We start from the raw sequence: 25,953 nt of genomic DNA on the forward strand, positions 1-25,953 counted from the left end.
TGCATGGAGGGGCACCAGGGCAGGGGCTATCAATCAGCCAGATGGACATATTTTAATATTTCAACAGCCAGTTCAACTGCACTGGTGCGCACCATCTGGCTATCAGCTTAGCACCTACAGGACTGTGGGGGCCTTGGAGGGAGGGACTGTCCAGTGTGTCTTTGTAATTCTGCTCGCCTCTCCCTCTTCTTCCCCACCTGTCTCTGCCTTGCCAGGGGTTTGCACAGAGCAGATGGTTAACGTATATTTGTAAATAAAAATCCCAAGATAGAAGAAAGAAAATGAAGAGGAAGAGAATGAGTGCAAGGAGGGGAAGGAAGATTAAAAAGTTGGGTCTGTTCTACAAAAAAATCACACCATGGACCATTCCTCCTGCCTCCTCACTCCCCCACCCCAAAGTGTTCATCTACATATGCTCATTTAAAATAAGCCTTAGGGGCACCCTTGAAAGAAAAAAAAAGTGCAAAATAAGGGTGATGTATGAAAGAGTGAGGGGTCGCCTTGCTAGGGGCAGGGATGATAGTGGCTGCCATTTATGATCTCATTTTCTGTTCACTCTATTATTTTAGGAAAGATTATTATCCCCATTTTACAGATAAAGAAAGACTCCGAAGAGGCTAAATGGTTTGCCCAAGGTCACACAGCTAAACGTGGAGATGGGACTCAACCTCTCTTTGGCTGCTTGCAAAGTTGGAGCTATATATAGCCAGCGCAAGCGCACCTGGGGAACTCCCCAGATTCCCGGATTACAGCCAGGACCATCGGGACAGCCGTCCCGGGTTGGTGCTGCCACCTAGTGGCAGAGAATTGCAGAGCTCAACTTTCCTCCCTCTCCTCCGTCCTCCCTCCCTCCTGCATCCTCCTTTCCCAGCTTGAGAGAGTCCTGAACCATGTGAGATCTACCCCTGGCAGTCAACCATCACTTGTTTGGGCAGAAGCTTGAATACAGAGAACTGACCTCTAGATGCAAGTTGGCGCCTCATTCAGATTCCTCATTCTATCCCAGGGCATAGCTCTGAAGAGATGTTTGGGTGAGTGACCAGGAATGCAAATCTGCACAGATTTGGGCATCAACCTGGTTTCCAAACACAAGCTCTGCAGATATTTTGCTGTGAAGCTCCGGGTAGCCGTGAACAGGATGTTGACTACATCCTATTTTAGGGTGATAACTACGTTGTACCTGCACAGTCCCAATCACTGAATACCTGCTAGCTCCCCCCATAACATGTTAAACAGCAGCCTCTCATTTCCTTTTCGCCCTACCTTTTTTCCTTTTATTTTAGATTCAGGGGTACATGTGCAGACTTGTTACATAGGTAAATTGCATGTCACAGGGATTTGGTGTATAGATTATTTCATCACCCGGGTAATACACGTAGCACCTAATACCTGATAGGTAGTTTTTCAGTCTTCACCCTCCTCCCGCCCTCCACCCTCGAGTAGGCTCCAGTGTCTGTTGTCTTATCTTTGTGTCCTGAGCTCCCACTTACAAGTGAGAATATGCTGTATTTGTTTTTCCATTTCTGTGTTAGTTAGCTCAGGGTAATGGTCTCCAGCTCAATCCATGTTGCTGCAAAGGACATGATCTTGTTCCTTTTTATGGCAGCATAGTATTCCATGGTGTATATGTACCATATTTTCTTTATTCAGTCTATAGCTGATGGGAACTTAGATGGATTCCATCTCTTTGCTGTTGTGAATAGTGTCTAATTTCATTTGAAGCCCAAACACCAACACATGTTGCCCAAGCTCACTGAGCCAGGCCTTCAGCCCTGATCTTCAGACTCCAAGTGCAGTGCCCTTCCTATTCTGCTGCCCTGTGCTGTGCCCCGCTCCCCCGCAATTCAACTCACCCTGTGAAACCTTGTTTTTGTCAGCCTAGTCATCCAGACGTGATGACTCAAGGGTCGCTGTGGAACAGGCTGTCAAGGGAGGACCTGTGTCAGCATAGTGGCTTTCTTGACCTTTATGGCAGCAGGGAGTTACCTCAATCTAAAACGTGTGGCTGCCAAGTGGCTTCAGTCTCAACTGAAGCACGGACACGATCGATGGGCAGATAAGGAAAGCCATTCCCACTCCCTGAGCTTTCCACAACTCCTTCAGCATCTTCTCTCTTCTCCTAAGTCCAAGATCACCTGGAACATAGAAACCAGGGGTTAAAATTTTTCATTCAGACCTGGCTCTCAGAATCTTGTTGCAAATGGAGAATAAAGCGTCATCTCTAGAAGGCAAAGTGGTCTCACCAAATATGTGCCTCTCTGTGTCCACAATTAATCTAGTAACCTCTCTGTCTAGTCCTGCATAATTTGTGTCAGGAAATCCACTTTAGTTACCCATAGTGATGAAATAAACACAACAGTCAGCTCTGCACCTCGCACAGCGTATATAGTCAGGGCAGATACTAGGTGACAAGCTCGAAGTAGATTTTTAAACCTGAAATGTGTAGATTATCCACCTAAACCGTGATTTCTTTCATTTGGGGGTCATTGGGCTGCTTTGACGATCTGATGAAACTGTGGACTCCCCTGCCTCTCCCTTTATAAAACATGTTTCTTTTTTCTTTCTTTCTTTCTTTCTTTTTTTTTTTTTTTTTGAGACAGAGTTTCACTCTTGTTGCCCAGGCTGGAGCACAATGGCGTGATCTCAGCCCACTGCAACCTCCACCTCCTAGGTTCAAGTGATTCTCCTGCCTCAGCTTCCCAAGTAGCTGGGATTACAGGCATGCACCACCACGCCTGGCTAATTTAATTTGTATTTTTAGTAGAAACAGGGTTTCCCCGTGTTGGTTAGGCTGGTCTCAAACTCTTGACCTCAGGTGATCCACCCCCTTCAGCCTCCCAAAGTGCTGAGATTACAGGTGTCAGCCACCACGCCCAGCCAAAACACATGTGTATTAATCAGTTTGGATGATATGATTTCAGGGGTTTGCAGGATTCTGAAACCCATTCATAGACCCTTAGATAAAAACTCTTCATCAGTCAACACAGCAGTCATCCAAGACTCAAGAAACAGAGCTGCTGGTAGCAAGCATGGCCCAGGACATCGGCATTGGATTGGAGTGCAGAAGCTCCCGGGTCGCCACAGTGTGGTGAGCCAGGAGGGCCTCACACTCCCAGGAGAAAGCCTACTCCATGTGAGGCAGAATCTTTGACTCAGGGGCCGTTTCCATCTGTCCACTCTGACACAATGTGTCATCAATGGTGAGCAGGAAGGAGTGGAGATGAAGGATGCAAAGAGGTTCGGGAACTGGATGAAGATTTATGTTATGTACTTTACTTGATAACATTTTTTAAAAGGTTGAAAGCTTAATCGATTTTTTAAAATGATATACTCTAAAGATGTCCTTCTGATTATAGGTGCGGTTGCTCACACCTGTAATCCTAGCACTTTGGGAAGCCAAGGTGGGTGGATTGCTTGAGTTCAGGAATTGGAAACCAGCCTGGGCAACATAGTGAGACTCCATGTTTACAAGAAGAAAGTTAAAAAAATTCGCTGTATATGGTGCAGTCCTATAGTCCTAGCTACTCAGGAGGCTAAATTGGGAGGATCGCTTGAGCTCAGGAGTTCAAGGCTGCAGTGAGCTATGATGATACCACTGCACTCCAGCACAGGTGACAGAGCAAGACCCTGCCTCCTTAATAAATGCTTGAAACGCTTCAACAGCAAACAAATAAATAAAAATGTCTCTTTAATAAACGCTCTCATGCTAAAGTAGCCACGTGCCCTCTGAGGGCCAGCAAATGCAGGATTAGGCAAACCTGTGTGAGATGACTGGTGGCCAGGGAATATGATCCCCAGGACATATGAACCCTTCTGCCTGCTTTCCCAAAACAAATAACCTCTTTTATACCTTGACTGATGAGTGAAATCCTATTCTTAGAACTTTGTTCCTATGATGTAAGGTATTTATCACCCACCAGGTGCCTGCGAGTGCCTTGGTTTGGATTCTAAGTTGAAATGAGCCCTATTCCTTTGCAGCTGTTAGGAATCAGCTTGCCTCCCCTGATGCTTCTGTGGCACCTGCTGTCCATTCCATTTGCTTATTGATTCATTCATTCAACAAAATGTATTGAGCACTCACTTGTGTGAGACACTGCTAGGGAGTAACCAAGGGGGGAAGAAGAAAGCAGACTCAGCGCCTGCCCTCATGGAGCCTACAGTCTGCCCAGGGAAACAAACATCAAAGAACTAATTATTCTATTTTTATTTTTTAATTTATTGAAACAGAGTCTCACTCTGTCACCAGCCTGGAGTGCAGTGGTGCCATCTTGGCTTACTGCAACCTCCGTCTCTTGGGTTCAAGCAATTCTCCTGCCTCAGCCTCCTGAGTAGCTGGGATTACAGATGCGCACCACCATGCTCAGCTAATTTTTGTATTTTTAGTAAAGATGAGGTTTCACTATGTTAGCCAGGCTGGTCTTGAACTCCTGACCTCAAGTGATCCACCTGCCTCTGCCTCCCAAAGTGCTGGGATTACAGGTGTGAACCACTGCGCCCTGTCTAATTATCCTAATTAAATAATGACAATTGTGGTAAGTGCTATGCAAAAGAAGCATCAGGAGCACATACACCCAGAGCACGTGATTGATTTCAGGAAGGAAGTGACATTTCAACTGACCTTGAGGGAGGAGTAGAGTGAAGCAGATGAGGAAGGCAGGGAAGAGCATTCCAGGCAGACGGAAAGGCATGTGCCCGGGGTGGCCAGCATGAAGCATGGAGATTCTATCTCCTGGCCTGAGGAACCTAGTGAGGTCCCCAAGTAACTAGAAAGATGGTCCTACCTCTTCCTAACGTCACCACCTCCAAAAGTTCTGGTGCTGTGTCCTACTTCACAGAGGGATCCCCCATTTTTTCACAGCTGGTGACCCACTGCAATCATCTGGCACAGCCCTACCCGCCTACCTGCCAGCACCCCCAGGCCTTTCCTCCAGGCTTTGCCAGGAAACCACAACAGCCTCCTAACTGCCTCCTTGTCTACTCCACATAGCAGCCAGAGAGATTCCTTTATAGTGCAAGTCCACCACATCACTCCTCCGCTTAAAACTCCTTCAGGGCTTCTGGTTTCACTCAGTGTCCACATCCTCACCAGAGCCCACAAGACCCTACAAGATTTGACCTCCACTTACCTGTCTGAGCCCTCCTCCCACAAGCCCCCTGCTCTGTCTCTCTGCTCCAACCACACTGGCCTCCCCACTGTGTCTGGCCACACCAAGCACGTTCCTACCTCAGGGCCTTTGCACTTGCTGTTCCCTGTGCCTGGGACACTCTTGCCCCAGATATCCATTTCCTCCCTTCTGCTCAAATGTTCCTTCCCTAACCACTATCTCACTCTTCATTGTGCTACCTCACTTGATATTATGACACTTATTTATCCATAGACTGTCTTCTCCACAGGATTATAAACTTCAAGAGGCTCAGGACCTTGTCAAGATGTTCACCATTATTTCCCCTGTGCTTAGAGCAGCACTTTCACATAGGGCTAACAATACGTTTTTATTAACATTTATGTGTTTGTTTATTTTTGAGACAGGGGCTTGCTCTGTTGCTTAGGCTGGAGTGCAGTGGTGTGATCATGGCTCACTGCAGCCTCGACTTTCCAGGCTCAAGTGATCCTCCCATCTCAGCCTCCCAAGTAGCCAGGACCACAGGCATGCACCACCATGCCTGGCTAATTAACAATATGTTGAGTGAATCAATTAATGAATGGGTGTCACCACCCCCAACACCACCCCACCCCCACCCTGCCTCCTCCTCATCCCTCACTAACTTTAGCAAAGGGGATGGGAGGAAATGCATGATGTCAAGACCCCATAATTCTTTCTGTTGCCCCCAAACTTTCCCAACACATTGATCAGGAGCAGGTCTTCCTTCCTTCTTTCCCCTTCCTTCCTTCCTTCTCTCCTTTCTCTCTCTTTCTCTCTCTCTCTCTTTCTTCCTTTCTTTCTTCTTTCATTCTGCCTATCTTTTTCCTGCAGTGGGGAGCAGGCTTTTAATTGCCATGGGGATGGTGGGAACATGTCAGCTTCTAAAGGATGTGCATGTCTGGGACACAGAGGGAAACACCTCCTTGCTTGGTACTGGGGCCCAGGCACAGAGGTGACACTGAGTCCCAGCTTGTGTGTCACCAAGACTATGAAGAGATGGAAACAGGTTATGTAAGTACTTTTGTGTTTGTTGTGGTTATCTGATTCACAGGCAGAGCTGAGCCATACTAACAGATGACATTAGGTGACACACAGCCGTTGCCATCGCGTGAGCCCAGTGGCTGTTTTCTGTCTGGGGTTATACCCACTCCTCTAGCTCAGCATCACCACCCACAGGCTACCACCACTGCTTCTGCTGCATCTATAAACTGTACTGTTCTTTACTCAGCTTTTAAAATGGACTCGTTTTTATGACTTGAATACATGCATTTTAAAAGGAAACTAGGAGCTAAGGAAGACCAACAGACAGGTGTGACAAGCAGGACAAACCTGGCCCCCAAGAAAGGGCTGCGTGCAGAGGTCGAAGGCAGAGGCCTTAAGGGAGAGGAAGGCAGGAGCCGCCTGCTGGGTGAGGGAGTCCCGGTCCCAAGGGGCTGAGCAGAGGGAAGGAGGAAGGGGGAGTAGGTGAGGTCCTAGGACCCTGGGAATCTCATGAGACTTCCAGGCCTGGGGAGACTGGGAGTGGAGAGTGGGATGAGGGAGCTAATTGTGATGTGCTTTTGGTGCGTGTGGGGTTCAGGTGAGGTGAGGATGTGACTGAGACAGAGGGCAGAGCCTCAGGGCAGAGCCAGGGGAACCAGAGGAGGTGTGGGGGAACAAAAGTGGGATGCAGTTTAGGGAAGGAGTACTGAGGAGTTGGGTACAGCGAGAGCCACAGTGCAGAAGAGGTCCCTAAAGAGTGAAGCACAGCCAGACGCGGTGGCTCACGCCTGTAATCCCAGCACTTTGGGAGGGCGAGGCGGAAGGATCACGAGGTCAGGAGATCAAGACCATCCTGGCTAACACGGCGAAACCCCGTCCCTACTAAAAAAATACAAAAAATTAGCCGGGCATGGTGGCGGGCGCCTGTAGTACCAGCTACTCTGGAGGCTGAGGCAGGAGAATGGCGTGAACCTGGGAGGTGGAGCTTGCAGTGAGCCGAGATTGCGCCACGGCACTACTCCAGCCTGGGCGACAGAGCGAGACTCCGTCTCAAAAAAAAAAGAGTGAAGCACTTTGGAAGGCCGAGGCGGGAAGATCCCTTGAGCCCAGGAGTTCAAGACCAGCCTGAGGAACATAGTGACACCCCATCTCTACAAAAAATATTATAAAAATTAGCCTGGTGTGGTGACATGCTCCTATTGTCCCAGCTACTTAGGAGGCTGAGCTGGGAGGATTGCTTGAGCCTGAGAGGGGGAGGCTGCAGTGAGCCTGGATGGCTAACTACCAGCCTGGGCGACAGAGCAAGATTCTGTCTCAACAAGAGAAAAAAAAAAAGAGTGAAGGGGAGCAGGGCTGGGGGCAGGCCCATGACAAAGTGGAGACTCCGGTGGGTGAGGGTGTCAAGGAGGGACCGCACTGTGTGAGCCAGAAACGGGCTTGGAGGGAAAGGGAGTGAGGCAGGGAGTGGGTGCTGGTTGGGTGTCCCACCACCCCAGGCAGGGCTGGCTGGGGACTGGACAGTGAGTATGTTGGTCTCTGCTGGCAGCATCTCTGTCACCCACATGCCACCTGAAGTCATCTATGTATACACTCCTGCTCTAAAGCGAGGAACATCAGTCCACTTAGGACTTTGAAGGTCAGAAAGACAGAAACACATTATACTATCCTACTGGGGAGATAGAGTTCCTGGGAGCCTTGGTGACTAAGAAGCATGTTAAGGAATGAAAAAAAACTCAAGGAAGACCAGAAAGGTAAACTGTCATACAGAGATCTGTAAAAGCAAGAAATAACCGCGAAGACACAATGCTGGGTTTTGGATTTTAGAGTCATCTGCAGAATCACATCGATTATGGTGCACAAGAAATTGAATAGACACAGGAAGCCCTCGAAGGTGATGGTGCTCCCGAGTCACTACTCTGGCCAATGGGATGGGCCTTATTCAGATGGATGGGGCTTTCAAGCACTGAGAGGGTAGGGAGTTAGGTTCTCTGTTTCTAAAGGCACGTGGGGCAGGTGGAAGGCATTGATTGTTTATCTACCTGGTTAGTTGCCCCTCTCCTTCTGGGAACTGCCCCTCCTCCACTCCAATACGGATCCCCCTGGGGAGCTGCCCTGTTCTTATGTGGCCTTTGCCGCCACAGTCATGGTTGATGAGGCTGGGAATGGGCATCTGAGAGTTTGTATTTAAGACACAAAGGGCAGCTTCTCTCGGGCAGCTGAAGCTGTCATGAGGTGTAACGCCAGGGCTGCTGGTTGCCATGTTTTCTGACAAGTGGAGAAACTAGCCTTTAGGAAGAGAGAAAATGCAAGCTGGCCTGCAGGGAACATTGGAGAGGCCGAGCATCCTGAATGTGTTCCAGTCCTTGGTTCTCTCTGCTCTTCTGCTGCTTGACCGCCAACTCCTCTTGAGGTCTCTGAGAACCTCACCTCCCCCAGCCGCCGGTGTTCTTCAAACATACTATCTCTGAGCTTAGGCTGGTGAAAGTTCAGCATCTGTCATTTGCAATCAACTCAGCAGTGAAAATTAAAAAAAAAACCTGGGGGTACAGTCAGCACTTTCGGTTTTCTTATCTGAGACACTAGAACACACTTTCAGGGACTACTCGGGGCCCAGGGAGGCTGATGGCATCAGGGGGACTTCACACAACTACTGACTTAAGCTTAAAGGGAATCCCTAACTAGCTGGGTTTTATTTTGGAATTGTTTGTTTATTTCTAATTCTTCCGTTCACAGAATTCAGGGGAACCTGAGCCAAGTGTCCTGCCTGTAGCCTTGAGGAGGCACCATGCCAAGGAGTGATAGATGAGGTGAGGAATTCAGGACACCTTACTTACCGTAGAATTTGATGATTGGATTTTCATGGGAATTCACACTCTGAATTGGAAGTAGGTTCTCTGGCCTCTTGATCTTGCGGTGACAGAGGTCACCGTAGGGAAGGGGTGGAAGGAAGAATAAAGGGATGAGGAGGAAGAGAAGAGCAGGAGGCATGGGTACACAGTCACCTGTCCTTGACAGCCTCGCTTCCCTCTGTGGAAGATCTCGAGGTCGAAGCTGGGATTCTCCCTCCAGATGGCAGCTCCATCTGCCCAGCTGGTCGCATCTGAAACCCAGGCAGGGCATTCTCCTGACCCGCCTTCTCCATCCTCCTGCAATTCCAGTCTAGTCCACCCCCATCTACCCCTGCCCACTTCTCTCCACTGTCTTGCCATTGCCCTCGTTCAGTTCACAAATTCCATTCTCACCTGAGTGACCATAGCAGCCTCCTAAGAGGTCCATCCCCACCCAAACTGGATTTGCCACAAGCCCAGCTGGAGCAGTCTCTCCAGGAGACAAATCTGACAATGCCCTTCATCTGCTTAAAACCTCCCGGCCGGACACGGTGGCTCACGCCTGTAATTCCAGCACTTTGGGAGGCCGAGGCGGGTGGATCACGAGGTCAGGAGATCGAGGCCACGGTGAAACCCCATCTCTACTAAAAATACAAAAAAAAAAAAAATTAGCTGGGCGCGGTGGTGGGTGCCTGTAGTCCCAGCTACTCAGGAGGCTGAGGCAGGAGAATGGCGTGAACCCGGGAGGCGGAGCTTGCAGTGAGCCAAGATCGCGCCACTGCACTCCAGCCTGGGCAACAGAGCAAGACTCCGTCTCAAAAAAAAAAAAAACAAAAAACAAAAAACCTCCCAATGGCTCCCCTTTGCTCCCAGGATAAAGTTAACAAGCAAAAACAGAAAAGTCCTCAATAAGGCCCGCGCAATCTGGCTGCTGCCTCTGTCTCCAACCATGTTGGCTCTGCTTCTCACCCTTGCTCTGCTCCAGCCACATTGGCTTTGTGGCTTAAAAGGGCCCTGCTCCCACCTGGTTCAGGGCCTTGCACATTGTGTTCCCTCTTCCTGGAAAGCCCTTCCCCCCTCTTTCACCAAGTTAACTCTCACTTTTATTTTATTTTTATTTTTATTTTTTGAGATGGAGTCTCACTCTGTCACCCATGCTGGAGTGCAGTGGCACGCTCTTGGCTCACTGCAACCTCTTCCTCCCAGATTCAAGCAATCCTCCTGCCTCAGCCTCCCAAGTAGCTGGGAATACAGGCACCTGCCACCATACATGGCTAATTTTTTTTTGTATTTTTAGTAGAGACGGGGTTTCACCATGTTGGCCAGGCTGGTCTCGAACTCCCGGCCTCAGGTGATCCAGCCCCCTCGGCCTCCCAAAGTCCTGGGATTACAAGCATGAGCCATAAGTCTAACTTTTAAAAAAAATATTGCTTAAGATCCCACTCATCTGTTCCATCTTTATAAATTCTTACAAATAACCCTCATAGCACTTATAATTTTACTTATGTGTGTATGTAAGTGTTTGATTGATGTTTGTCCTCTCAAGGACATTGTAAGCTCCATGAAGGTAGGGAGGGACCACGTTTGTTTTGCTCACCCCCAGGATCCTCAGCACTTGCCACAGGGCCTAGCTAAGTCTTATCTATCCCTCAAGATCCCGACCTGACATCTCTCTGAGAAGCGCCCCCGTGACTCTAAGCTTTGGGAGTCCCGTGAACCAGCGTGGACCACATATTTATTGTACCACCTGGCAATGATCTGCTCACATAACTGTCTCACCACTACTTTGTGGATTCTTGGAGGGCAAGAACCTCATCTTTGTTGAATTTGTTTCCTTTACACCCAGCACAGTGCCTGGCCTACAGGAGATCAATGGTGGGTAAAAGAATGACTCTGTTAAGACAGTCCCCTGGGCCCAGGTATTATTATACCCTGTACATCAACGGGCTGGCTGAGATGACTTTGTGTGTCCTTTCTCTGTCATTGTGGCTCCAGCATTGCATAACCCTGCCCAGCCAGCACCCCTGTGCTTTGTCATGCCATGTGCCTTTAACTGTTGCCCTGGCAATCAACAAATCTTGCTGCTACCACCGTTTCTCTATTCCATTATGCAAAGGGAACCTCACACCTCTGGGCTTTCTATAGATTATGCAAAAAGAAAAGCCATGTTAATGTCTCCTTCCTCTTTGACTCATGTTTTTTAGTTAGGTCTTTCTCATATTTATGGGGCAACTTTTTTTTTTTGGTTTTCTAATTATTAAGAAGCATTTGAAATATAGACCAGGTATGAAGAATAACACAGTGGCCACCCATGATCACACCCAAGGACATGCAGCTGAGGATACAAAAGGTGACCCACGTACAGGGACCTTGTCTTTAGAGGAGGACTGATACCATCTGAGGCCTTTCCAGATGTACTCATGTACTTCCAGGGAACTGAAAAGTCTATTTCAAACCATGTGTCCCGGAGAGAGCCCAGCATCTACATGTCCAGCTAGGAGGCCTTTCTTCTAGACTCTCGTCTGAGAAAAATGGATCTTCTCTAAATCCTCAGCAGCCCCTGAGCGCATTCCCTTCTAGGACAGACTTGGAGACTCTGAGCTGGGAGGGCCCTGGAGGGGAAGAAATCTAGACTCCCCCATGGCACAGGAATGCCCTCCCAACTCTCCCACCCATGGGCTCTGTGAGGTGTGGCAGTGGGGCCCAGACACCACAGGGGACACATTCCAGAAAAGAGAAAGGAAGACACAATCAACCAAGGAGAACATGGGCATCCGGAACAAGCTGGACATGTTTTTATTTCTTGTGAGGCCACCTAGAAATAGGACTCATCTAGGAAATGCATCCAAAAAGTCAATGCAGTCAGGCCTTCATTTTCCTTCTGTGGGCCAGATGCGACACTAGAGGTTGGGATTTGAAGATGAATAGGCCATCATTTCTAAGCTTGAGGAGCGCACACTAAGTCGTTAACTTGAAGAAGTAAACAAACATTTATGAAACTGTGACAGGAGCCGCCACAAAGCTGCACATGCAGGGAACGAAAGAAACCTCTGAATCACACTTAGGGCATGGGGGAAGGCTTCCTGGAGGAGGGGACGCTTGCCCTGCATTGTGAAGCACACTTATGGGGAGCTGCAGGTGGCTCCGCCTGTCTGGAGCAAAAGGCGGGGAGTGGACAGTGGTGGGAGATGTGGCCAGAACAACATCACAAAGACCTTGTGTGCAGAGCTGAGGAGTTCTTGCCTCTCCTGGCAGATTCCTGGTTTCCTCAGTCTTAACCTCTTACCCTCTCTAGGTTTCCTTCCTTGTTTTGGTGGCCACTGGAGGGTTCAAGGCAAGGAGTGACCTGAAGAGAACTGGAAAATCCTGTGAGGCAACATCCGGCTAAACTGGAAGGAGTGAGAACAACGAGGAGGCAGCCGTGGGTTGGAGGTGAGAAGCCAGGAGAGGCTGCAGCAGGGTGGTGGCAGTGAGAAAGGACAGGAGGGAAGACTGTAAGGAAAGAAGCATCTGTGACACTGAGAGTGAGTGAAGGCGGATCTGGGGAATCCTTAGTCTTCAGGCTTGGCTCACTGGGAGCTAGTGGTGCGCTTCATCGACAGAGAGAGCTCCAGAGAAGTAGACCTTAGCACAGGACTTTGGATGATGGGACAGAAGTTGAGTTGTAAGTTGTAGGGATAAGACCCACAGAGTCTATAAGTATGAAAGATGTTAGAAGCAAAAAGAAGGCCAGGGAATGGTCAAACAAGACTAGGGTGTGGGGAATAGGTCCTCTGACCACACACACAATTTCTCTGAGGAGACGCCCTAATGGACTTTGGAGGACATAGCTTGGCTGAAGAGCCATCCCTGAGGTTCCAGGGTTGAAGTCTTGGGTGTCCATCATAGCACCAACAGTATAAACTCCAGGACAAGTTGACCACACTTTGAGACATCACCTATGGGCTCCAGTGAAGCAGCTGGAGCTCTGTTAAATTTGATTCCATTTTTTAATTTTAGGATTTTTTTTAAGTTCAAAAAAAATTAGTTGGCTGGGCACAGTGGTGCACGTCTATAATCCCAGCACTTTGGGAGGCTGAGGTAGGCAGGCAGATCACGAGGTCAGGAGATCAAGACCATCCTGGCTACCACGGTGAAACCCTGTCTCTACAACGAAATACAAAAAATTAGCCGGGCATGGTAGCACACGCCTGTAGTCTCAGCTACTCGAGAGGCTGAGGCAAGAGAATCGCTTGAACCTGGGAGGCGGAGGTTGCAATGAGCCGAGATCGCACCACTGCACTCCAGCCTGGGCAACAGAGCAAGACACCTTCTCAAAAAAAAAAAAAAAAAAAAGAAAAAAATTAGTTATACATAGTTCAAACAATAAAATAATCATGTATGAAACATATCAGTTGTGCACCCCCCTTTCCTGCGCTCCAGAGGCAAGTACTTCCAACTCTTCTCAATTCTTTTGGTACTAACCACCATAGCTGTAAGTGCCATGGGTTTACTGACACTTCCGGACTTTTTCCATGTTAGGCATTTACATGCCGTAGCCTTTTCTATATGGCAGACAAATATCGCATAATTGGAGTCTGGATTCCCTCCCCTCCGGGGTCTGCTCAGAGATTTTCCAAGTTTGTCCTTGAGGGGAATGTGCTCTAGGGAATGTGCTTCTGCCAAAACCCCAGGGAAGAAGACCAGCTCTCCTTGTTTTTAGTTTTTGGTTTTTGTTTCTGCTTTTGATAGAGACAGGGTCTAGCTATGTTCCCCAGCCTGGTCTCGAACTCCTGAGCTCAAGCAATCCACCAGCCTCAGCATCCCAAAGGGCTGGGATTACAGGTGTGAGCCACCATGCCCGGCCCCATTCTCCTTGTTTAACTGTTTTTCCCACCCTCATCTCAACCCTGCACAGGTGCCCGCTTCCCACTCCCCCATCCTGCTAACAGAGTTATATCATAGCTTTAGATACATCAACTTCCAGTGTTCAATTTATTAGGATTGTGTTCATGCTATGCAAATCAAATCACTTAGGGTATATCATGATTATTTTTTCCTTTTCCTCCATAGCTTTGTTTATTCCACTGGAGTTAATAATGCTTCATTTCCCTCATTTACTTAGTTATATTTATGGTACTTATCATTAGTCCAACCCCTAATCTTCCCCCTATTGTGTAAACCTCTCAATATTTTCAAACATGATTCTTTCAGTGTGACCTTCTTGAAGAACTCTTTCTTGGAGTCTTCGAAGCAGCTTCAACCTGAGTATGCTGCTTTCTTTTTTTTTTTTCTTTTTTTTGGGGGGACAAAGTCTCGCTCTTGTCCCCCCGGGTGGAGTGTGATGGCACGATCTCGGCTCACTGCAACCTCCGCCTCCCGGGTTCAAGTGATTCTCCTGCCTCAGCCCCGAGTAGCTGGGATTACAGGTGCCTGTCACCATGCCCGGCTAATTTTTGTATTTTTAGTAGAGATGGGGTTTCACCATGTTGGCCAGGCCGGTCTAGAACTCCTGACCTCAGGTGATCCACCCACCTCGGCCTCCCAAAGTGCTGGGATTACAGCACTCGGCCCGGCCGAGTACGCTGCTTTTTATGCCTGGTAGATAGCTGTCTACCCAGGAGTTTCCTTTAGCTGGGTGATTCCCATTGTTTGCCTCTCGTGGCAGATTCCCGGTTTCCCCAGCCTTAACCTCTTACCCTCTCTAGGTTTCCTTCCTTGTTTTGGTGGAGCACATCCTTCAGCAGCTTCCTGAGAGAGAAGATAAGGCAGTATCGTTTGTTGTTTCACTCTCTTCTCCAACTGATTTTTTGGTAGTTTGGATATAGCATTCTAGGTAAGAAATGGTTTTCCTTCAGAGGGCATTGTTCACTGACTTCAGTTTCTAGGCTTGAGGCAACTGTGTTGATATTTTGTACCTTTTTTTTTTTTTAACTTTTTCTGATTTTTTAAAATCTCTGAAATCCTGTTGGATCTCCTGCTGTTTGTCTCCAGTTTTGTAAAATTTCATGGTGATGTGCAGTACAACTCAATTCTACAGATACACATTGAGAGCATGTGTTACATAGTTCATCTCACTAAACACTCCAAGATATACAAAAATATCCACAAGTCCTGAGACAGCTAGAAATCTGAGGGAAGTGGGGGAGATAAGGCAAACAGAGTATTGATGAGCATGTAGTATTACACATATAAATTATGCATATAAGACTTGTAAGGGCAACATTTTCACAAATTCCAAGTGTTGGTATTTTTAAGAAAGAATAATGCAGGCTCCCAACCTGATTCATTCTGTTAGAAATTTGGCCTTCCCATGCACTCAACAAACTCCTTCCCTTTTAAATCTATAGCTCTGTTTGGCTAGTAGTAAGCTATAAATAAGAGGGTGATGTTTTGGCTTTGAATCCAGGAGTTGCTGATAGCCTCCAGTGGGCTGACTTAACTACCATTCTGCAGGAGGCCACACAAGCTTGAGTTCAATGCCAGAGGTTCGTTCCCTCAAGCTTCCTAAGGTGTCAGTTGGAATAGAGCCAGGAACCAGGAACCAGAGCCCCCTTTTAGGAAGCAATCCCTAAAATGTATTTCTCCTTACCCTTCAAAGTGTACCTATATGTACTGATAGATAGAACATCATAAAGATAGATATGCTACATAGTAAGCTGCTCAATACATGTTTTTTCAATGGGATGAATACAGAATATTTCTCTCTATGTAGTACCTACCTAATATTTATAGAGATGACCTCAACACCCTACCCCCCACATTAGGAATCAGCCAAGAGTCTTCCCTACCCTGGTAGCTCCCAGAATATCATTATTATTATTGAAAACAGTTTATGCATATTGGCTTGTTTAATTCTCACAGCAATTCTATGAGGCAGGTTTTTGTTTGTTTTGTTTTTTTGTTTTTGAGACAGAGTCTCGCTCTGTCTCTCAGGCTGGAATGCAGTAGTGCCATCTCAGCTCACTGCAGCCTCTGCCTCCCAGGTTCAAGTGATTCTCCTGCCTCAGCCTCCCAAGCAGCTGACATTACAGGCATGTGCCACCACACCTGGCTAATTTTTGTATTTTTAGTAGAGACGGGGTTTCACCATGTTGGCCAGGCTGGTCTTGAACTTCTGACCTCAAGTGATCCACCCATCTCGGCATCCCAAAGTGCTGAGATTACAAGTGTGAGCCACCGCGCCAGGCTGGAGGCAGGTATTTTTAATCCTTATTTGATAGACTCAGAAACTGAAGAATAGAGAGGTCAAGTGACTTGCTCTAGATCCCAAAGCTAAGAATGACAAAACAGAGCTTCAAGTCTAAGCAGACCCAACCCAGAGCTCACAACAGATCCAGCTCGTTCCACCACAAAAGCAATTCCAAATCTCACTTGAATCCCAGGTTAGACCCCTTGGACTCTCTCACCAAGCTGAAGGGCTGCCCCAGAAGAGCTCATGGGAAAGGCCACGTGGAAGGAGCACTCATTTTATTGCTGCTTGTTCTGATGCTATTTCGCTATAGGACGCTGAGTAACGCCCCCGCCTCTCCAGGCCTCAGTTTCCTTATCTGTAAAGTGAAGTTAAGAATATATTCTGAAGAGTTTTGGAAGAGGCCCATGATGACCGAGGGAAAAGAAGCAGTGAGAGGTCTCAGAAGGCCTTCTAAAAGAACAGAGTTCTGTGCTCCCTGGAGAATGATGGGAAACACAGGGGGAATAGTGACAACACGAGATGTTAAATTACTGTAGAAATTCTTAGATCTGAGTCTGAACTCCCTCTTCAAATATTTCATTATAATCCAAGACTCTATAGTTTCTACCAGAAAGTAGGTGTCTTCAAGCAGGGAGTGATCGTTTGAATCTAGTTCTCTCCTGGGAATCAGTGGTTCTAACTTGGCTGCACATTGGGATGACCAGCGGAGCTTGAGACATGCAGATGTTCAGGTGCACCCTCGGAGATCGCTATCTGGGGTGTTGCCCGAACACTTGGGATATTAAGTTTCTTCATATGATTCTAATGTGCGGACAAAATGGAGAGCCACTTCCCAGAGCTTCAAGTTATTCATCTTCTGGTCTGAAGTTTAACAAAGAAAAAAAATAAATAAAGAAGCAGTGATGCCCAGTAGCTCTCAAAATTTAATGTGCAAACAAATGAATCTCCTGGGCATCTTGTTAAAATGCAGCTTTCAATTCAGTGGGTCTAGGTTGGGCCTGGCAACCTTCTTGGTTGTTTTGTTGTTGTTGTTTTGTTTTTTAAGGCCTTAACACTGGAGGGGATTCTGGCCTTCTAAAAAGCTCCCACAGGTGCCCACGCTGCTATCCACAGACTGTGCTTGAATAGCTAGGCTACAGCTTGAATGATTACAGACTTGAACGAGAATTATGGCTCTTCTTACCAGCTGGGACCTTCAGGAAGAAGTTACTTCACTTCTCTGAGTCTCGGTTTTCTTACCTATAAAATGCAGGCCAGCAATAGTAACTTTATCACAGAATTCTTGTGATGCATAAATGAGCTAAAGGATTCAATTTGTTTAGCACTGTAAAGCAAATGTTGGCTTTTTGCTAGGATAGCCAGCACTCACGGAATGCTTACTACGTGGCAGGAATTTTCTAAGTGCATTCGTGTATTAATTCATTCAAGTCTCAGAACAACACGGTGAGGTAGTAGGCACTATTATTTCATCATTCCCATTTTACAGATCAAGAAACTGAAGCGCAGAGAGGTGGAATTCCTTGTTCTACAGCGACACCTCGTTGTAGCTAAGCTGGTGTTTGAACTCAGGGAGAATTTGGGCTCCTTACCAGGATCCCTCGCCAAGGATAGGATCAGTGCAAAGAGTCGAGGGTTTGCCCTTTGAAATGGGCTAGGACCGGCAGGTGGCAGACTAGGGCTGCTTGAGTTCAAAGACTGCTTCCAAGACCAAGCCGGGAGCCAGCTCTGTGCTAAGCGTTCCATCACACAACCGCGGACAGCTTCTTCAGCTTCTTCAAACTCCCCTTTCCCTCCCCTCCACCCTAGGGTCTTCGCCCAGAATCCATCAGGAAAAATAGCCCCACATAACAGGTTCAAATCTAACCTCCCTAAGACAAAACCACGTCCGTAGGGAAAGAAGCGAGTAAAGCGAGTTTTCTGCAGCTCCCCTTTAACCCAGGAGCGCAACCAGCCCGGGAAATCTACAAATCTCTCTTTAGTTCAGCAAAGGGCTGGGAGCTTAAGCCAAGGGGGAGAAAGTTGGGGAATCCCTCTTGAATTCCCCAGGACACTTAGGTGGCGCCGGGCTTTGGTGCACGCGCGCAGGGCATGCGGACAGGCACCGGGGACGCTCTATTTTGGGGATTACCTCGGAAAGGCGGATCTTCTTGCAGGGTCCGCTGATAGCGGGTGGCAAATGAATTTGAGGGGCAGTGCAAAGGGTGGGGGTTAACCGGGCGGTTTCCATGGCGCCCGGGGCGTGGGGGAGGAATGCATCCCGCAAGCTGTGGCGAAACAACTGCGCTGCCCGGAGGACCGGGCTCGAGAAGGCAAGAGGCACCGGGTGGGGGGTGGAGTGGTGGTGGGGGCGGGGGGGCGGAGGAAGCCAGCCAGGACGGGGGCGGGGCGGTCACGTGTGCCCGACGGGGCGAGGCCCCAAGCTGGCCCCGGAGAGGACTCTGAGGGCGAAGTGGCTGCGCAAGGAGAGAACTTTTCCTGCACAAGGAACGCCTCGTGGGGAGACCCAAGGCAGGAGCGGTCCGGAGCCGGCTGCGGCTTGTGCGGCCGGCCTTGGGCCAGCGATCGCCGCGGGTGGCAACAGAGAGCCCCAAGCAAAAGTGGGAGCAGGAGCTTGGGGGTGAGCACAGGAAGCCCCACTTGAGGCTTTTACGCAGCCTCGAGTCTCTGTTTCTTCTGGAATAGGCAAGTGTCCTTTACTCTAAGAGACCAGCGGAAGCCACTGTCCCTTAAGACTGCCGGAGTCCTCACCACTTCTCCAGGATTCCAGAGGAGACTGTGGCCATGGTGAATGAAGGTCCCAACAAGGAAGAGCGCGATGACACCCCTGCGCCGGAGTCCGCACTCCAAGCGGACCCCAGCGTCTCGGTCCATCCCAGCGTCTCGGTCCATCCCAGCGTCTCCATCAACCCCAGCGTCTCTGTCCACCCCAGCAGTTCGGCCCACCCCAGTGCCTTAGCCCAACCCAGTGGCTTGGCTCACCCCAGTAGCTCGGACCCCGAGGACCTCAGCGTGATCAAGGTGAGCAGGCGCCGTTGGGCCGTGGTCCTGGTGTTTAGCTGCTACTCCATGTGCAACGCCTTTCAGTGGATCCAGTACGGCTCCATCAATAACATCTTCATGCACTTCTACGGTGTCAGTGCCTTTGCCATTGACTGGCTGTCCATGTGCTACATGCTGACATACATCCCTCTGCTCCTGCCGGTGGCTTGGCTGCTGGAGAAGTTCGGCCTGCGCACCATTGCCCTCACCGGCTCGGCTCTCAACTGCCTGGGGGCCTGGGTGAAGCTGGGCAGCTTGAAGCCGCATCTCTTTCCGGTCACCGTGGTGGGCCAGCTGATCTGCTCTGTGGCCCAGGTTTTCATCCTGGGCATGCCCTCCCGCATCGCTTCCGTCTGGTTCGGGGCTAATGAGGTTTCAACAGCCTGCTCCGTGGCTGTCTTTGGCAATCAGGTAGGTAGAACAGTTTGTGAATGTTCCCAGGGGCGTGTGTTAGATTGCACCTAACTATTGGGTGTGGTAGGCTATAATTTGCTGATTGTCCGACAGTGTTTGTGACTCTGGGTGACAGTGACTGGGTGTGACAGGCAGTGATTGTGATGCTGTAAGAGAGGCAGGAAACAAAAGCAGGGGGACCTGCTCTTTCATCCACAGTTGCTCTTGCCCCAGCCAAAAGCATGCTTCTAGAACATACTATACCTTTGCTGTGTGGCTCTTGAATCTGTGTCAGCCCACCAACTTAGACCTGTAACTTCAGGAATGCTCTTCTCTGTCTGGCAGCAGCCCCTGGGCATCAGACTATTCTGGTGTCATCAGAACTTGGCAGTGTTTTCAGTTGGACCAACCAGCTTTCCTAGAGTGCAGTATCTGCTCTACTGCATAGAATTGCAAAGCCATGCCTGGTGGTGTTTGGCACTGTTTTTACCTTGTTTTATACACAGCTGAAGCCAGGACAGTGGGAAAAGTGCTTTGTGCCAAACTCCTTGCCTGGGATTTAGAGCCAAGTCCAGCAGGATGGAGTAGAAATCTCGCTCTGAGTTTCCAAGGCCTAGAAAGGGTAGTACATGTCTTAATCTTTTTCTCTTTCCTTCTTATTGGAAGGAGAAGCTCAAATTCTTTGCATCTCAATGTGGTTATGATCCAGAAATCTGGGCAGGATGTGAACCTGAATGCCGTCTCCAAATACTCGAAGCAAATATTTATGGGAATATTTAAAGCAAACGTCCTTTAGCCAGACCACTGCCTCCCAGTCTCGCATCTTTCCAAGCACGTACAGTCCTGGCTGTGTGTTTAACAAAGGATTGGTAATCCTGTCTCACACGTCCGTGTGAAGAGAGCACCAAACAGGCTTTGTGTGAGCAACAAGGCTGTTTATTTCACCTAGGTGCAGGAGGGCTGAGTCTGAAAAAGGAGTCAGCAAAGGGTGGTGGATTATCATTAGTTCTTATAGGTTTTGCGATAGGTGGTGGAGTTGGGAGCAATGTTTTTCGGACGGGGGTGGATCTCAAAGTACATTCTCAAGGATGGGGAGAATTACAAAGAACCTTCTTAAGGGTGGGGGAAATTACAAAGTACATTGATCAGTTAGGGTGGGGCACAAACAAATCACAATGGTGGAATGTCATCAGTTAAGGCTATTTTCACGTCTTCTGTGGATCTTCAGTTGCTTCAGGCAATCTGGATGTATACATGCAGGTCACAGGGGATATGATGGCTTAGCTTGGGCTCAGAGGCCTGACATTCCTGTCTTCTTATATTAATAAGAAAAGCAAAACAAAATAGTGAAGTGTTGGAGCAGCAAAAAATTTTGGGGGTGGTATGGAGAGATAATGGGAGATGTTTCTCAGGACTGCTTCGAGCGGGATTGGGGCAGCGTGGGAACCTACAGTGGGAGAGATTCAGCTGAAGAAAGGTTTTGGGGTAAGGGGTGATACTGTGGGGTTGTTAGAACAAACATTGGTCGTATAGAATGATTGGTGATGGCCTGGATGCGGTTTTGTATGAATTGAGAAACTAAATGGAAGACACAAGGTCTGAATGAGAGAAGGAGAAAAACAGGTATTAAAGGACTAAGAATTGGGAGGACCTAGGACATCTAATTAGAGAGTGTCCAAAGGGGTCCAAGGGGATTTAGCATAATTACTTGTTTGGTGAGTTTTTGGGCTTTATTGTTGACAGAGTCCTCTTTTTTAAGTTTGAAGCTGAGCTTGGTGAGGTGCATTTTTAAAAGACCGTTAGTCCATTCTACCTTTCCTGAAGATTGAGGACGGTAAGGGGTATGAAGGTTTTACTGAATACCAAGAGCCTGAGAAACTGCTTGGGTGATTCCACTAGTAAAGGCCGGTCCGTTATTGGACTATATAGAGGTAGGAAGGCCAAACCGAGGAATTATGTCTGACAGAAGGGAAGAAATGACCGCAGTGGCCTTCTCAGACCCTGTGAGAAAGGCCTCTACCCATCCAGTGAAAATGTCTACCCAGACCAAGAGGTATTTTAGTTTCCTGACTCGGGGCATGTGAGTAAAGTCAATGTGCCAATCCTGGGTGGGGGCAAATCCCCAAGCTTGATGTGTAGGGAAGGGAGGGGGCCTGAACAATCCCTGAGGAGTAGTAGAATAGCAGGTGGAACACTGAGAAGTGATTTCCTTGAGGATAGATTTCCATGATGGAAAGGAAATGAGAGGTTCTAAGAGGTGGGAACCTACATGGAAGAGGTTATGAAATGACAACAGAATAGAATGGGCCTGTGAGGCTGAAAGGAGATATTTTCCTTGGTCCAAGAACCATTTGCCTTGTGTGGGAAGAGATTGGTAGGTTGAAGTTTCAGTGGGAGAGTAAGTGGGAGTGACCAACGAGAAGGAGAAAAACTGGCCATGAGGGACAGAAGTTGTAATGCTAGCTGCTTCTTTAGCTACCTTATCAGCATAAGCATTGCCCTGAGTGATGGGATCTGATGCCTTTTGGTGGCCCTTGCAGTGTATGACTCCAGCTTCCTTTGGAAGTAAAGCGGCCTTGAGAAGAGTTTTTATTAAGGAGGCGTTAATGCTGGAGGACCCTTGCGTAGTGAGGAAACCTCTTTTAGTCCATATAACAGCATGGTGGTGTAGGATATGGAAGGCATATTTAGAGTCAGTATAAATATTGACGTGTAGTCCCTTTGCAAGAGTGAGGGCTCGAGTTAAGGCAATGAGTTTGGCTTGCTGAGAGGTAGTGGAGGGGGGCAGAAAGTATATGCATAAGGTGTGAGGAAGAAAATAGATTTTGGAAGTTATGAGAACTGTAGAGAGTGAGTTGAGCATAGTTTGTGATTTTGAGGGCCTCTAGAAGTATTAAGGTGGTGGCGGCCGCTGCCACACGGAGACATGATGGCCAGCCTAAAACAGTAAGGTCAAGTTGTTTGGACAGAAAGGCTACAGGGTGCGGTCCCGGCTCTTGTGTAAGAATTTTGACCTCACAGCCCTGTACTTTGGCTGTGTGTTATGAAAAGGGTTGGGATGAATTAGGGAGATCTTGTGTGGGGGCAGCTTCTAGGTCTGTTTTTAAGGAACGGAAAGAGGAGTGGCAAAAGGATTTAGGATCTATGGGGTCAGCTAGGTTTGCTTTTGTGAGGTTATATAATGGTTTAGTCAGGATGGTGAAACTAGGTATCCAAAGGCGGAAGTACCTAACCGTGCCTAGGAAGGAAAAGAAGTTGTTTTGTAGAAGGTGTTGGGGTTTGGGAGATTAGCTGGACACGATCAGCAGGGAGAGCATGTTGTTTTCATGAAGAATTATGCCGAGATAGGTAATGGATGAAGAAGAAATTTGAGCTTGATTGAAGTAATGGGGGCTGTCCCTGAAGCCTTGCAGCAGTACAGCCCAGGTAAGTTGCTGAGGCTGATGGGTGTCAGGGTCAGTCCAAGTGAAAGCAAAGAGAGGCTGGGAGGAAGGGTGCAAAGGAATAGTAAAGAAACCATGTTTGAGATCCAGAGCAGAATAATGGGTTACGGAGGGGTTGTGGAGGGAAGCATTGAGGATAGGAGAGTATATGGCTTTGGCACCATGGACTGGATAGACGAGACAATTTGGTTGATAAGGCACAGATCCTGAACCAACCTGTAAGGCTTGTCTGGTTTTTGGACAGGTAAAATGGGGGAATTATAAGGAGAGTTTATAGGCTTTAAATGGCCATGCTGTAACAAGTGAGTGATAACAGGCTTTAATCCTTTTAAAGCATGCTGTGGGATGGGATATTGGCGTTGAGTGGGTAAGAGTGATTAGGTTTTAATGGGATAGTAATGGGCGCGTGATCGGTTGCCAGGCAGAAAATAGAGGTATCCCATACTTGTGGGTTAAGGTGAGGGGATACGAGAGGAGGATGCGAAGGAGGCTTTGAACTGGGGAAAAGGTCAGGAATGAGGTGTGGCTGTAGCCTAGGAATAGTCAGGGAAGCAGATAATTTAGTTAAAATGCCTCGACCTAATAAGGGAACTGGGCAGGTGGGGATAACTAAAAAGGAGTGCATCAAAGAATGTTGTCCAAGTTGGCACCAGAGTTGGGGAGTTTTAAGAGGTTTAGAAGCCTGGCTGTCAATACCCACAACAGTTACGGAGGCAAGGGAAACAGGCCCTTGAAAAGAAGGTAATGTGGAGTTGGTAGCCTCTATATTGATTAAGAAGGGGACGGACTTACCCTCCACTGTAAGAGTTACCGGAAGCTCAGTGTCCGTGACGGTCCAGGGGGCTTCCGAGGCTATCGGGCAGCATCAGTCTTCAGCTGCTAAGCCGAGGAGATCTGGGAAGGAGTCGGCCAAGGAACGTTGGGTTTGGGCTCCAGGGGCTTTAGGAGCGGCGGCGATGTGAGTCGGACAGTCCGACCTCCACTGGGGGCCCGCACAGACTGCACGGCTTAGGAGGAATCCCAGGCTGCGGGCATTCTGAGGCCCAGTGGCCAGGTTTTGGCATTTGAAGCAAGGTCCACAAGGATGTTTTGAAGGTGCCCCTGGGAGCTGTGGCTTGGATGTTAGTTTTTGTATGCTGGAGACGTGGTTGTGGGCTGTCTTACAGCAGAGGCAAGTAGCTGTAACTCAGAAATGCGTTGCTGTCTGGCTACCTCCTCTCTATTACTGTACACCTTGAAGGCAAGGTTGATTAATTCCTGTTGTGGGGTTTGAGGGCCGGATTCCAATTTTTGAAGCTTTTTTCTAATAGCAGGAGCTGACTGGGTGATAAAATGCATATTAAGAATAAAGTGGCCTTCTGGCCCTAGGGCGGTAAAGCGTCTAAGGGTTGCTGCTAAGCAGGCCATGAACTGGGCTGGGTTTTCGTCTTTACCTTGGGTAGTTTCTTTAAGTTTGTCATAATTAACAGCTTTGTAAGCTGCCTTTTTAAGCCCTTCAACTAGGCAGGAAACCATGTAATCTCACCTAGCTATACCTGGGGAATCTGCCTGATAGTTCCATTGGGGATTTTCTCGGGAAACTGCTCTAATGCCTTCCTGGAGGTCTGGCTCATGAAGCCGGCCTTATCAGCATGAGATTGGGCTAGAGAAAAAACTCTTTCCCATTCATCTGGGGAGAGGGTAGAAGTTAAATTGTAGGACAGAGTTAGATATCGGAATTCCTGTATATATTTAGTGGGGTCTGACGAGAAAGAGCCTAAATGCTGGCTGATGTGGGAAAGGTCTGATAGGCACATGTACCCTGACTATGCCTTTAGCTCCAGCCACCTCTTTAAGAGGAAATTGTTGGGCAGGTGGGGGAGGGCTAGTCGCTGAACGAAACTGTAAGCCAGACCAGGTGTGAGGAGGGGAGGTGATAGAAAGATTACAGGGTGGGGGAGCAGAGGCTGAGGAAGAATTGGGGCCTGGCTCGGCCTGGCGAGGAGCAGCCTGGGGAGAAGGGGAGAGGTCAGATGAGTCTGTAGAAAAGGAGAATTCAAAGGACTCAGAGCTTGAGGTGGAGACTGAAGGAACAGACAGGAGAGAAAGAAGAAAGATGTGGGATGAGTTGCATGGGAGCAGAGACTAGGGAGGGACTAATGTGTAAAAGAATGCCTAGACGTCAGGCACCTCAGACCATTTGCCCATTTTTTGACAAAAATTATCTAGATCTTGTAGGATGGACAAATCGAAAGTGCCATTCTCTGGTCACTTGGAACTACTGTCGAGTTTGTATTGGGGCCAAGCGGTATTGCAGAAGAAAATAAGGCATTTAAGTTTTAGGTCACGTGTGAGTTGAAGAGGTTTTAAGTTATTGAGAACACAGGCTAAGGGAGAACGAGGAGGAATGGAGGGTGGAAGGTTGCCCATAGTGAAGGAGGCAAGTTTAAAGAGAAGGGTAGAGACACAGAGAAGGGGATGGGGAGCAGCCCTGGGCTGCAATGTGGGTGAGCAGCCAAAGCAGGCGTCCCCCCAATTGACTTGCCACCAAGGGAATGTGGGTGAATGACCAAGGCAGGCGTCCCCGCGGTGGTCAGACACCAATGGAGTGTGGGTGAATAATCAGGCAGGCGTCCCCGCAATGATTAAACACCAAGGGAAGGCTGCCTTCCTGAGTCCGTGACCAGCGCCAGAGTTTTGGGTCCACGGATAAAATGTGTCTCCTTTATCTCTACTAGAGAGGAAAAAGAACTGGAATTGGAAGGACAGGGAGATTTATGGGTAGCAAGAGAGGAAGATTGAAGGGTAGCGAGAGAGGCTGGAGAAGAGAGTGAAAAGACCGCTTACCCGATTGAAATTGGTGAGATGTTCCTTGGGCTGGTTGGTCTGAGGACCCGAGGTCGTAGGTGGATCTCTTCACGGAGTGAGGGTGAGGACAGCAGACTGGTCTCCTGAAGGAGTCCCTCTGACCT

At 48.4% G+C, this 25,953-nt stretch overlaps 2 protein-coding genes across 4 annotated transcripts in view; one reads left to right on the plus strand and one right to left on the minus strand.

The window, feature by feature from the left end:
* Positions 1-14,813: 14,813 nt before the first annotated feature.
* On the minus strand, positions 14,814-18,910 carry LOC129049792 (WAS/WASL-interacting protein family member 3-like). Its single transcript, XM_063715339.1, has 3 exons — positions 18,876-18,910; positions 18,256-18,737; positions 14,814-16,988 (listed from the first exon to the last, which is right to left on the minus strand). The coding sequence occupies exons 1-3, from the start codon at positions 18,908-18,910 to the stop codon at positions 16,909-16,911; spliced, it is 597 nt and encodes a 198-aa protein (XP_063571409.1). The 3' UTR covers positions 14,814-16,908.
* The window catches only part of FLVCR2 (FLVCR choline and putative heme transporter 2), a 71,225-nt gene continuing 63,790 nt past the window's right edge, over positions 18,519-25,953 (plus strand). For 2 of the 3 annotated variants that reach the window (XR_008513115.2, XM_024231328.3), the window contains exon 1: positions 18,710-19,577. Coding sequence is in view for 2 of the 3 variants with exons in the window: in XM_024231328.3 (XP_024087096.1) it covers positions 18,909-19,577 (669 nt within the window). In the remaining variant the exon portion in view is untranslated. Of the gene's footprint in view, positions 19,578-25,953 lie in introns of all 3 variants that reach the window. The other variant, XM_002824956.5, reaches the window with a different exon arrangement.

The sequence above is a fragment of the Pongo abelii genome, chromosome 15 (genome assembly GCF_028885655.2).
Source record: "Pongo abelii isolate AG06213 chromosome 15, NHGRI_mPonAbe1-v2.0_pri, whole genome shotgun sequence".
Taxonomy (NCBI): Eukaryota; Metazoa; Chordata; class Mammalia; order Primates; family Hominidae; genus Pongo; species Pongo abelii.

What these genes read in the sequence shown, in the direction of transcription:
- LOC129049792 (XM_063715339.1), bottom strand. Translation starts at nt 18,910, where the DNA reads ATGGCCACAGTCTCCTCTGGAATCCTGGAGAAGTG. An exon ending in TCTGGAATCCTGGAGAAGTG is followed by an intron (nt 18,738 to 18,875) that starts GTGAGGACTCCG and finishes CTCACCCCCAAG; the next exon opens with CTCCTGCTCCCACTTTTGCT. An exon ending in AGAAGATCCGCCTTTCCGAG is followed by an intron (nt 16,989 to 18,255) that starts GTAATCCCCAAA and finishes GTTAAACTTCAG; the next exon opens with ACCAGAAGATGAATAACTTG.